Below are 12,805 nucleotides of genomic sequence, written 5' to 3'. Positions count from 1 at the left end.
AGTGATGTTTGTGGTAACTATTGAAGGGAGGAAATGTGGATTGAATAAGACTGAATAAAAAAGGACGCCGGAAGTGACTATAAACTGCCGCTTGAGACAAGGTAGTATTTGCAAAACATCCACATAAATAACCTCAATAGATGCTTATACGGTTGATACGGTCAATACGGCCATACGACCGTAATGCGTTGTTTCCATCTACTCAATTCACACTTGTGCCTATGATATCCTACAAACTACGTTCAGTCTTTTCCATTCTCTCCGAGTTGGTACATATACCCACCCACCACTCACTCCGCACCCCACGCATCGTGCGGTGCAATGCTGCCATATTGGCTGGGCGACTGTTCATTTTGGCCAGCCGGACGAGCTTGCTCTTCGTCCACAGTCTCGCCGTTGCGGTTGTTCTCGTGGCCATTGCCGGCGTCGCCTCCGTCCCCATTCGGCTGTTCATCCGCGTTGTTGTCTTCGTCGTAGACGTAACCTCCATTCGGCGGAGGGTGTGCGCCGTGGCCGTCTCCTGGGCCATTGTCGCCATGCCCAGTGCCCAGGAGCGGCCGGCGAATGCCGTCGTTGTTGTCGTTGTTGTTCCTTCCCCTTTGCAAGGCTTCGCCGGCCGCAAACGGCAGCAAGAGCCGCGTCCAGCCGCTCTCCGACGGCGATGACTGTGTGTTTCGGTGTCGCTGGCTCTGTTGCTGCTGCCGCTGCCGCTGCCGAAGCGCGGCAGCCACCCACGGCGCCGCAAAGTACAGCACCGCCTGCAGCAGCAGCACGCCCGCTGCCACGCCGCCCTCGACGCCCGACGTTCTCTCTAGAGCCGCCGTCCACGGTGCCGCGCACGCCTGCGTCCGACCAAAGCGCTCGGCACACGCCGCGCCGCCGCCACCTCCTCCGCCGCCGCGGCCAATGTCTTCGGCAAACGGCCACGCGCGGTCCCGCACCGAGTTGAACCCGCAGCAGTCGAGGGCGTCCTGGATGCGGCGCACGACGGCTGCGTTCTTGGTGGCAAACAGGTGCTGCCAGGCGGTGCCCACCACACACGCGCGGACCGCCGACGGGGCCGTGCGCTCCAAGAACAAGACGGCCAGGACAACCGCCAACAAAACCTGGCCGGCATTTAGGGCCTGCACGAGGCTGGCGACGAGCAGAGGTCGACGCCGGGCGAAAACGAGGACTCGGCCGCTGCTGCTGTTGTTGTTATTGCTCCCGTCATCGGCAGTCAAGGCCGCCGGCAGAACGATTGTGCTGGCAAAGCTGACGACGGGGAGAACGATGGCGAGGACGGTCACGGCTGGGGAGAGGGGCAGCGCGAGGGCCGTGGCATGGACATGTTCGTAGCTGGGGCATAGACTCAGTCACTGTATTGTCAATGCGTCAAGAACAATGGGCCGCTGCAACTTACATGGCGACGCCAAAGAGAAGAATGAGAAGCTGTCAAAGTCAGCATCGTCTGTACGGCATCACCAAGGATAGAAAAGATCCTGCACAGACGTACCACCGGGTATAGGTAAAGCCAGGACCAGGCAGACATGGTGTTGAGTCCCCTAGTGCCGATTGTGGATGTTGATATGCCGGCCGTGATAGTTGATATTAGGTAAAGTCAATCCTCAAAAAGAACTGTTGTTTTCGCCTTGCATGCAAAATTTCTTTCGGCGAAGAAGAGGGCGAGCTCATAACAGAGAAAGAGGAGGGCAAAACATGAATGCCAGAGCGAGGGGCTGGCATCCAAGACAGAATAAACCCCTCCAAACAGCACATCACGTGGCGATGCAACAAACGGAATCGGGAATGTGCAGAAATGCAGAATCAAAATTGAGAGGAGTTTGGCATGGACGGCCTCAAAGCCATCATTCGTGCGCACAATCACTTTTGTTGCTGCCTTGGGGCTGGAGATTGTGTTGATGCAACCACTGTTAGTAGTACGCTTATAGGCAATGAACATACAGACAATGGCTGTAACGACAGGGAATCGGAATATCACAAGACAAGACACCAAAAAAACGACCTTTTCCGAGCAATACAATCCAGAATTGACAACTAAACACACAAGACCGAGCAGAGACCAACCAACCGAGGCAAAAATGCAGCAAATATACATCAGTGTTGTGCAAGATTCAAATAAAATCAAAAACAGACAACTTCACAAACTCCCCCCCTAATGGAACTCCCCGATCCGTGGACCAAAGTAGTCGGCCTTGTCCTTGTCCAGGTACCGCAGCCGGCACGGGTCCAGCTTGCTCTCGCAGCCCTGGTAGGAGACGGTGTTGCCCCACCACGAAATCTGGATGCCGGGCCACTGGATGGCAAAGAAGATGACGAGGCCGGCGACGGCGATGCCGCTGGACAGGGCCGACGACAGCACAAAGTTGTACTCGGCCCAGAGGCCGGGCCACTTGCGCTTGACGTGCTGCCAAGACAGGTAGGCAAAGGGCACGGCGGGCCAGACGTAGCTGAGGTTGAAGGGGGCCCAGTGGATGGCGCCGGACAGCAGGACGACGGGGTGGGCCTGGCGCAGCCAGGAGTGGCGGGGGAAGCGGCGCTTGGCGGCCCAGAAGGCGAGGGCGATGGCGAGGCCGAGGGGGAAGCCGAGCAGCAGCAGGGTGTACTGGCCGGCGGGGCCGAAGATTTTGCGGGGGCCGATGGTGCCCCAGAGGACGGAGGCGGTGAAGAAGGAGTTGACCCAGGGGCAGGTGAAGCGGTTGGGGGCGTCCATGGTGCAGACGCCGGGGATGTTGTTCATCTAGAGCGAGTGGCGAGTGAGTGAGCGAAGCGAACGAGCGAAGCACGAGCGAAGCACGAGCGTAGCGAGGAATGACTAGGAAGCGAGCACAGCGAGGAAAGAAAGAAAGCGAGCGCAGCGAGGAAAGAAAGAAAGGAAGCGAGCGCAGCGATGAAAGAAAGAAAGGAAGCGAGCGCAGCGAGGAAAGAAAGAAAGCGAGCGCGGCGAGGACCAAAAAAACGTACCTGAAAGTTCAAGACGGCGGTGCAGACAAAAGTAGACACGAGCGTGGCGGCCATCTGCACGGAAAAGGTCTGGCGCGGCGGGATCTTGACGTAGTGGGCGAGCTTGAGGTCGTTGGTAAAGGAGAGGGCGTGCGACGCGGTGACCATGCCGTAGGCCTTGAGGTAGTTCATGGCGAGCTGGTTGCCCGGGACGAGGGCGCCGCCGATGAACTCGGCGAGGATGCCGAGGCTGACGTCGATGCCGGTCATGGCGCGGATGACGCCGATGGGGACGATGAAGACGACGCAGAGGCCGAGGCCGTAGAAGACGACGCCGGGCGACGTGTGCGTGGGCCACAGGGCGACGCCGGCGATGCCGCAGACGGTGGCCAGGACGAGCACGGCGGCGAACCACCACGCGGGGACTTCGGGGTAGCGGGCCATCAGGCGGTTGTGGACGTCCTCGTAGTGCGCGGCGCGGGAGAAGGCGCGGGCGCGGGCGCGGCGCGGGCGGACGAAGCCGACGAGGCTGTCAAAGACGGCGGCAAAGCCCAGGCGGATCTCGTGCCACTGGTAGAGCACGGCGTAGGCGAGGGTGGCGGTGTAGATGGCAAACGAGAAGACGTAGACGTTGATGTTGCCGGCGGACAGAAAGGCCGGGCTGTAGGCGGCGTACTTGGCGGCGTCAAACAGGCCGTCGGCGTCGACGGCGCGCGACACGTTGTAGAGCGCGCCGTGGTGGTCGAAGACGCGGTTCGAGTTGAGCGGCAGATACGCGGCGCTGAAGGCGTTGGCGTACCAGAGGCCCAGGATGACAAAGAGCGAGGCGAAGCTGCCGGCAAACTTGTTGAGCGTCGTGAAGAAGGGCAGCACCAGCGGGTCGCTGCCGGCGTGCAGGATGTTCCAGTCAAACGTGGGCCACGGGTTGAGGCCGAGGCCGTTGTTGAAGCCGACGACGCTGTTGAGGCGCACGCTGCCGGGCGCGATCCACGAGAGCCAGTTGAAGACGCTGAGCGCCTGGAACAGCACGTTGGGCAGCCAAAAGTAGGCAAACATGCAGCCAAAGGCCGCGCAGAAAACGCGCAGCCGCGACGCCGTCGCCACCCATCCCCAGGGCCCGCGGTGGCGCACCCTCCGGTTTGGGTCGCCGTGGAAGGCCGTGTTGAGCGCAATCGTCACGAGGCTCGTCGGCCACACGCAGTAGCTCGGGTACACGAGGAAGCGCCGGCAGATGCCCGCCAGGCCGTAGCCGATAAAGTTGGTGCCCAGGCCGATCAGGATCTGGTACGCGAAGCGCCCGGCGTACCGCTGGTTGAAGAACTGCGGCAGGTACTGCGTCCAGATGATGAGGCCGGTAAAGGGCGGCGCACCGCCGACGCTCGCCATGATGGTGATGAGCATGTGCTCCTTGGGCGAGAACGGCCCCGGGTTGAGGCTGACGCGCGATCCGGCCACCGCCACGCCCCAGTCCGGCAGCACGCGCGCCGCCGCCGTGCCCAGCGGGTACGCCAGCATCTGCGCAATGGTGGCGCCGACGACAATGGCCGGCTGCCGGATCGAGAAGAGCTGGTTCACAAACGCCAGCAGCACCGCAAACGACAGCCCGATGGCCCACGCGCGCACCGTCGACGACGGCATGCTGGGGTCGTCCTCGTTGGCCACGACCGCCCGCACCTGCGGGTACGGGCTGTTGTACGTGATGAGGGCCACTTCGAGCTTGATCTGCGAGAGCGAGAGCGAGGGCGAGGGCGAGGGCGAGGGCGCGAGCGGCTGCGCGTCCGCCTGGACAAACGCCTTGAACGCCTCAATCAGGTCGTGCCGGAAGTTGGGGTCGTGCTCGTGGATCTGGATGATTTTGACGATGCGCTCGCGCGTGTCTTCCAGCGAGTAGGACTCGGCCAGCCGCTTGACCTCGGCGTACTGGTCTTCGTTGACGCCATACGAGGCCCTGCGGCACATTGTGTTAAATGATGTCCATGTCCGTGGTGGATTGCTGGTGTTCGTTGTGTAGCACCGACTTACAGCTCGTTCTCTAGATGGTCAACCGCGGCTTCGTCGACGTCCCCGTCGGCCTCAACTTCGACCGCCGTCGTCTGTGCCGCCTTCTTCTCCGACAAGTCAGTCAGCGACGACGGTAGAGAGACGTCGGTCGGCTCGTGGGGCGGGCCATTGATCTCGTGCGAGCCCATGTTGGGCGAAGGATGTGTGTATACTAAAATACAGGCGGATGAACAAAAGAAACCTGATATCGTAGGTTGTGTTGATTGTTTTTATTTTTATTTTTATTTTTATTTTTCATCGTATTATTCTTTCCTTCGCAGACATGTATCTACGTCTATCGACGTCTAAATATGTTTCTCCTCCATTGACTTCCCCACAAAGTTCGTTCGAGCCGCACCACCCCGTCGTTCCGTTTCCAGCCTCCGCATCCAGACGGTTCGCCTTTCCATGTCGCGATATTAATCTCCAGATGGAGCTGCCGGACGAGATGAAATCAATACCATTCAAGACAAGCAACAGACAACGACGCGCGGCTCCCTCTGGGTTCTACATAGCATCTAAACGATGGTCCAGGGAATACTATCGACGTGACATGGTGTAAAAGTACCGAGCCGCAATCTCTCATAAGCCCCTCTCGATGAAAGAGGAACGACGTACTCGGCGACTTGGCTGAGGGGAAGCTAGGGAGCAGTGTATGGGAAACATGGAAGCAATAAGGAAGCCCAAGCAGAAACAGAGACGAAAGAGACAAACACTGAGACGACAGGACCACACGCGGAAACAAAACGCGGCTGAGAGCGGAGGATCAGCGGCGCTGGCGATATGCCTAAAAAAGAATAGCATGGACAATAGCATATTCTACCAGTTATCAATCTAGGGAGGAAACAAGAGATAAACACTGGGTCATGTTTCACAGGGAACGTCTACGTGGTCATGCAAACGAGTCATGCCACGCAAGTATCTGCAGGCAATCCATGGATGTCGTGGGCAGGAATAACGATGGACTACTTGTTGCTTCCCTTAACCACCCACGTCATGATAATGGTCCGGGGCCGTGTTGACAGCGCTGTGTGTCTTAATGTCGGAACGTATTTTCGGAATCACATTGTGCGAGAAAAATGGCTGTCGCATGTCATGATGCAAACAATACCGTCCTCAATGTACACAACACACTCATGTACTCAGCACGACTCGTATCCAGGCTTGGCGGCTAAACGGTTGGAAGAGATGCAACGCACAACCTGACAAGCTGGTTTGCGCCGGGAAAAGGGGACATCAGAGTGTACCGGATTAACGGCTTTCAAATTGCGTGTAATAGCATCTGCGAATATACCGCAACAATTGAATAGCAGAACAATAAACAAATATTCCAATAGCGGCTGGTCAGCGGGACGAGCATGCCCACTGGCAAATATGCAAAGATACAAGAAGAGCGCGGCTGCACAGTCTCCGTTGGGAGATGTCACTGTCAGCTCAAAAGGCCGGGGGCGGGTGCTTCAACCAGTGTCTAGGAGCCCTCCTGGAAAGAGATAAGAGCAGACACCAGAAAAGTGAGACAAAGCGCAAAACGTGCCTCGGCCATATGGAAAACAGACTGCAACAATCAAAGTTGACGTTGCAGGCCGTCGTGCCAAGAGGCAGATCTCGGCACAGATGGCGGAAGCGACGGCAGCGTCGTGTCACTAGGAACATTATGGCCTTGGCATGCCGACTGCCGTCAGCTCTATCTCGCCTTGTTTCGACGCTCGGAGAATTTCCCCAGATTCGCAGCCGACGCTACATGCAGGCCGAAATCCCGAATTTACAAGATAAGGACTGTGTGAGAGAAAAGCGGGAACTCTGCCAGATACCGTCTGTGGGAGTGTGCAACGCGCTGGCCCTAATCTAACCATGGTAGATGACTTTGCAGGTAACATGCAGTTTCCAGATAGGCAATGCGCGTCGATTCGGAATACATAGCGGAAGACAATGCCAAGTCGATGACGGGTTCTATAGATATCGAAAAAGATCGATTTAATTATGATTCTTGAAAGTGTCATGATCGATTCGTGGCCGAAGGCCACGAATCAGGTGACTAGGCTTACATAATGGGGCGCGGTGTGGCTGGTCCCCAGCCACACGCTAGCGCCACGCTAGTGAAAAGCCTTTCTCCTTAAATAAGAGGACTCCCTTCTTCCCTTTAAGAAGAAGGGGTAAGAATTAGTCTCTGTTACAATACACACCTACCTTCGCCCTCGAAACCAATACTTTTCATCAACTAATCTATTGTGAAGACCTATCCTACAATCACTCATAACACTTAGTCTTTTTTATTGGGGGTTCGGCGTCGGCTTGTAACCCGTCGTCGAGATACTGTCGTTTTCGTAGTCGTCTTACTATAAATGAATCGTCGCTAAGAAACAAGATGGAGTGTACATTGTGGGATAAGAAAAGGGAGTGGGAAAGAAATATTCACGTTTCAAGGAAGGTAGTGTGAAGCGCCAACTACCACTCTTATTCGCGTTTTCGTCCGCGCTTTGGCTGTCGAGAACAGGACATTTGATTGGGCAGACAAAACAAGAGGGGGTCGGCGACTTATTTCTCCGAGACTTGCCAGCCAACCATTTGCCGCCGTACAAGTAATATGGGCCTTACTCCCCAGTTTGGGGCCTGATACATATTTATTTTACACAGTTTGGAGCCTGAGAAACGAGAAAGCTCTCATATGGAGTAGGAGAGGTGGCGGAAGGCTTTGTACCTCCTTCCCACTAACAAGAGGGCAATTAAACGTTTTCTATCGCAATAACCGTCGTCCGTTGGCCTTGTGATTGCTGTTGTGACCGGCCGAACAAACTACAAGCTAATTAATTGCCCGTTCTTTTGCACATTGTCAGCAGAACGGGGAAATATGACTTTTCAGTCGAGAGCTAGCGACCGTCGATGGGCGCACCTTGATAGGCGCGCCCTTAAGGAGGAGCTGCGACTTCGATGACGTGGCGAGAGATGCCATTTTTCAAATGACGTCAAAAACTTCCATGACTTTCTGCAAGCTTCCATCGGTCAGACTATTTTTAGAACGGGAGGAACCCCGCATAGCCCAAAAGGCACTCACCAAATCCCTTTTCAAATCCTATAAGCAAAGGTAAAGGCACCGCAACGGCTTCACCTTCATCCAACTTTTTCTGCAACTATCAGCATATGTACAGCGTTATTACACCTATCTCGCCTAGTTTTCTCTATCTCAAAGTTGCCATGCCTCTATCTTTGCATCTCACTTGCACCTGAATAGAAAACAAACCTGCTCGTGTCCGTGGTCACCGAAGACTTCCAATTGTAAGCTAGTGTTAGCTTTTTAGTTCATACATACAATAAGGCAACGTGCTAAGCAAAAATTAGATTCGTGCAAACATGTGCATCCAGGTCTGGTTTCAATACCTTACATGTGGCCACATTGAGTTTCAGGACTGGGAGGAGTGCGACGAGCATGGCTTGGACAATTGCGGCAATGGGGCTACCCGCACAGAAAGTATGAATGGGAAGTGCCCGACGCGTGCATACCCCACCCCAGAGAGTCAGTGACGTATTATCAATGGTCTGTCGACATGGAGGCGAATAGAGCGTTGTCGAATGAACGACCGAAAGTGAAGGTGTATTGCTTGCTGTATAATATGATAGAATTCTTCATAAATCCATGAAGTCTCGTCGAGCCACTACGTCACGTGAGTGTATATTAAAATGCGTCACACTACAGAAAGAGTAGAGGTCTCTAATTGGCCCATTCACAGCTCCTTAAACATAATGCCTAAGGCAAAACGTACCTCTCTGCCTATCAGCGAATATCATACCCCGCTTAAATCTTCGTTTCGTTTTCTTCTTTACCTCCTCCACACCATAAAACACCACTATGGCGATGCGCATTCTTGTACAATGTCGTTCTCAGACTATCCCCGGCGAACCTGATAAAAGACGACTGACCTTGGCGAATATAATTTGTACTCACATATGGAACCGTCCTTTTGACAAAGACCAGGACCGTATCCGATCTTCTGGTCAATTTCGTTCCGACAACGACAGAGTTTACGTCTTGATAGACAACGGCGAACCTGATTCCCAAGAAGTGTCTACGTCTATGTATCGATGGGATGGGGGCAAGCTGTAAGCAACTTCCCTGTTTCGTGTCTGACCGACTTTGCTAATCGAAAAGTAGTATTTCGATGCAACTCAACCCTACAATCATGAGCTTTCTCCAGCAATACCCGTTCAATGTTACCGAGGCCACACCAAGAGGCTATACCGATGACGAATATAAAGAAAAGTTTGGTGAGGAGAAGTTCTGTGAACTGATTCTCGGAAGGATTGAACAGAGACAGAAGTGGGGACATAAGCTTCTATCCTCAGAGCAAGAATTTTTAGAGAAGCATCCGGAACTGGTATTTCATAGCCGTGGAAATACAATGTAGTAAAATGAAATGCAAGAATCAACACATTTTTTCATCTTTGCTGTATAAACGAGCGGTCACGTCGGTTTTCTTTTATCGGCATTTGTACATTGTCCGGCTGGGCCGAGCTTAAGTGAGCCGAGCAGGATCGAGAGGGATGCAGTTACTGACGAAGACGCGGAAAGTACCACAAAAATAAACAAAACATGCAATTGTAGCCAACCCCTTTTTACTGAGAAACATCTTAGATAAGGTGTATGTGTGTGTCCCTGTCGTTCCTTTTTTTCCTCGCACTCCTTCCGCTCTCCTTCCTCTTTGACAGACGAAGGCTACTACATTTCAACATTCAACACCCCCATTTTAAAAGGACGACGACTCAACTTAAGGCATCTTATCAACTTAGTGACGGACAGAAAGACTACATCTGCGCGAGTCTACACCGGCATATTATATCCCCGGCTACAACTTCTTATAAAGATTTTGCTTTATTAAAGCTTTCCTCAGTGGCACTAGTTCTTTTAAGTCGACGCACTAAGAGCCTTTATCCCCGGCCCGGCCAGCATGCTTAATGCGCACCCGGAAATCGAGTGCTTTAGCCGAGTATGTTTTCTTTCTCCCGCTCGCTCGCTCTTCTCTCCCTCTGCCCCGACACCCATCCCGTGCGCATCCCCCAGCTCATGTACGAGACCATCTGGGACACGTCCGCCTTCAACGACCCGGACCTCTGGCCGCCCGCCAACGCGACCGAGCCGCAGCCCTTTGTCTGGTCCATGGGCGACCGCACCGGCTACGCGACCCACGGCGACTACATGTTTGGCTGGAAAGGCGACGCGCTGCAGCGGGCCATGGACGAGCCGTGCTACATCAACTGCCAGAACGTCACGACGCAGTCCATTGCGGAGCAGAACAAGTGCTCGGCGCCCGATATCGTCCAGGAGCACATTGATGGATGTAAGTGATGTGGTCGGTATTTGCTTTTGTTTGCTTTTTGTTTGTTTTCAGTTACTAACGACACAGGGCTCACTGAGCTGCCAGGCATCAGCAGCAGCAAGATGGCCACGCCCATGCAGTGATCAGATGGGGGTTGCAAGTGGTGTGTATCATAGCCAGCATTCTCAGTTTTTGTTAAATCCATTCATCCGTCGGAGCAATAACAGACGAACGTAATCTAAATGAAAAGAGACAGTACAACTTACCGGCAGTTGTGGCAAGGAAAACGGCCGTGTCGACATGTCCTACGGGTGAAGACAACAAAGGGAACGGCCTCACATTGGCCACACCTCTCAACTTGTATCACGACTCCACCAGTTCGTTTGTAAAACCTATCACGTAGACTGTCACAATTCTTTCTGCAGTGTAGACGCAAGAAAAACGCAGATGAAGCTGACAACGACTCAAAGAAAAAGCAAATATGCTGATGAATTATATATGTCTTAGAATCTATATGCAAACAGAACCAAAAAGATGCCCAATATGCTTTTGATCCCCTTTTGGTATCCCAACGCCGTTAAAGCACAAACCAGTCAATAGTGCCGCCGTCTCACATCTAGTAACCTCGCCGCATACCGCGGTGCTCCAGGCTGCGCACCTTGCGCCGCTCCTTTTTCTTGTCCAGCTTCTTGCGCTTGTCCCGCCCGTGCTTTTCCGGCTGCGCCACCGCCTCGATCTTGCGCTTCGTCGCCCGGTGCTGCCGCCGGTCGCGCGTCGCCGCGCCCACGGCCAGCAGGTGCTGCGTGTACGCGGCCGTGCCCAGGCGTGTCTGCAGCGCGTCCATGAGCGACTGCGCGCGCAGCTTGAGGTCGTCGTAGCGGGGCGCAAACTGCGGGTCCGCCGAGAAGGGCGGCGGGATGGACGTGTCGGTGAGGTTGCGCAGCGGCCGCAGGACCGCCCGCACACTGACGGGCGACAGCGACGCGAAGTGGGCCGGGTGGCTGGCCTTGCGTCCCGGCACGCTGCAGAAGGCTTCCAGCACAGCCATGGCGGCCGCCTTGGGCACAAGCGACGCGAGCTTGGGCGGTGTCTCGCGGCGGACAATGCGCGCGAGGCGCAGTAGCACGTAGCGTCGGTCAATGGGTCGCCTCTTTTGGGAAGCGGCTGCGGCCTGCTCTTCTTTGTCTTCGGCCTCGTCGTCGCCCACAACCTCGCCCTCATCATCATCAGAGTCGTCCTCGGCCTCTTCCTCACCAGCCTCCTCCTCCTCGTCGTCCTCCTCCGCCTCGTCGTCACTCGCATCGCTCTCGTCATCGTCCTCCGCCTCGGGGCGAAGGTACTGTCCCAGACGCACCAACATCTTGGCCGCCTCTTCGGCTTCCACAGGATCCACATCGTCCCCGCTGCTGCCCGACAGCACACTCAGACTGCCGCGCACAAGCCGTGACACGGTCTCGTCGTCTAGGGTCATGCCGTAGGTGCCAGCAAACGCCGAGCCGGGCTCGACGTCCACCCCGGCCTTGTCGGCCCGTGCGAAGTCTGCCAGGTACAGCCCGACCAGCCGCATGGCAGCCATGCGTACCGCGTGCGTGCCGTGCCACAGGCACTGCTCAATGCCATTCCACATATCCTCGGCCAGCGCCCGGTCCAGCGCCAGCACGGGGAACTTGGTCACCATGGTCTGCACCGTCTCGAGCGCCGTCGTCAGCAGCTTGCTGTACACCTCGCCGCGGCGCACCTTGTCGGACGCCAGCAGCGCCGTGATGCGCGCAATGACCGCCTGGATATCCTGCACCTGCGTCGTCGACAGCGCCGGCGACGGCAGGGCCGTCACCGGGATGCCCGACCCGTCACTATTGTCACCGTTGGCGCTGTTGGCGCCGTCCTGGCCAAACGACGCAAAGTACACGCCAAACAGCTCGAGACCCATCTTGAGCGAGCCCAGGTCGGCGCGCGCGTCGGCCGCCAGCCAGGTGCGGAACAATTTGAGGAACTCGTTGACGTAGTCGCGCTTGGCCATGGACAGCATCGCTGTGAGCTGCGCGCCTGCCACGCGCCGGCACTTGGCGCTCTCGTCGTTGGCAAGCACCATGACCAGCGGAAGGAAGCTGGCGCCCACAATGTCCTGTACAAAGGGATCGCTGGCCGCTGCCGCGGGTGTGTCGAGCGCCGCCGTGGCCTTGAGGAGCAGCATGTACACAATCTCCATGGCCGACAGCCGGCCGCCCTCGCGCTCGTACTTGAAGTTGGCCACGATGAACTCGAGCTGTCGCTCCCAGCGCTTGCGCCGCTGCGGGTACTCGCGCAAGAACTGGAAGAAGGCCCGCCGCGCCAGATCCCGCGTGTCCTGGTCGTCGTTGGTAATCATCACGGTGCCAATGTAGTCGAGAGTGTCGTACACAACCGCCGACTCGATCTTGCGGTCGAGCACGGCGCGCACAAAGTTGAACGTCACGTGGCGGTACAGCGGGTTCGTCAGGTCGTCTTTGAGTTTCGTGAGCAACGCATCGACC

The 12,805-nt window shown here is 55.9% G+C and overlaps 3 protein-coding genes across 3 annotated transcripts; 1 reads left to right on the top strand and 2 right to left on the bottom strand.

The window, feature by feature from the left end:
- Positions 1-290: 290 nt before the first annotated feature.
- On the bottom strand, positions 291-1,531 carry SPBR_05980 (uncharacterized protein; the record flags this gene model as incomplete). The annotated part of the gene is made up of 2 exons (XM_040764242.1): positions 291-1,291; positions 1,492-1,531. The coding sequence occupies 2 exons, from the start codon at positions 1,529-1,531 to the stop codon at positions 291-293; spliced, it is 1,041 nt and encodes a 346-aa protein (XP_040622035.1).
- A 624-nt stretch (positions 1,532-2,155) lies between these two features.
- SPBR_05582 (uncharacterized protein) lies at positions 2,156-5,132 on the bottom strand (the record flags this gene model as incomplete). The annotated part of the gene is made up of 3 exons (XM_040763845.1): positions 2,156-2,740; positions 2,965-4,891; positions 4,966-5,132. 3 exons carry the CDS (start codon positions 5,130-5,132, stop codon positions 2,156-2,158), a joined length of 2,679 nt encoding a protein of 892 aa, XP_040622034.1.
- A 4,791-nt stretch (positions 5,133-9,923) lies between these two features.
- SPBR_06240 (uncharacterized protein) lies at positions 9,924-10,435 on the top strand (the record flags this gene model as incomplete). Its single annotated transcript, XM_040764502.1, has 3 exons — positions 9,924-9,962; positions 10,037-10,313; positions 10,380-10,435. The coding sequence occupies 3 exons, from the start codon at positions 9,924-9,926 to the stop codon at positions 10,433-10,435; spliced, it is 372 nt and encodes a 123-aa protein (XP_040622033.1).
- Positions 10,436-12,805: the final 2,370 nt, after the last annotated feature.

The sequence above is a fragment of the Sporothrix brasiliensis genome, assembly GCF_000820605.1.
Source record: "Sporothrix brasiliensis 5110 chromosome Unknown Cont15, whole genome shotgun sequence".
NCBI classification, from domain to species: Eukaryota; Fungi; Ascomycota; class Sordariomycetes; order Ophiostomatales; family Ophiostomataceae; genus Sporothrix; species Sporothrix brasiliensis.
Note: the sequence above shows the minus strand (reverse complement) of the source record. Positions and strands in the feature narration are given on the sequence as shown.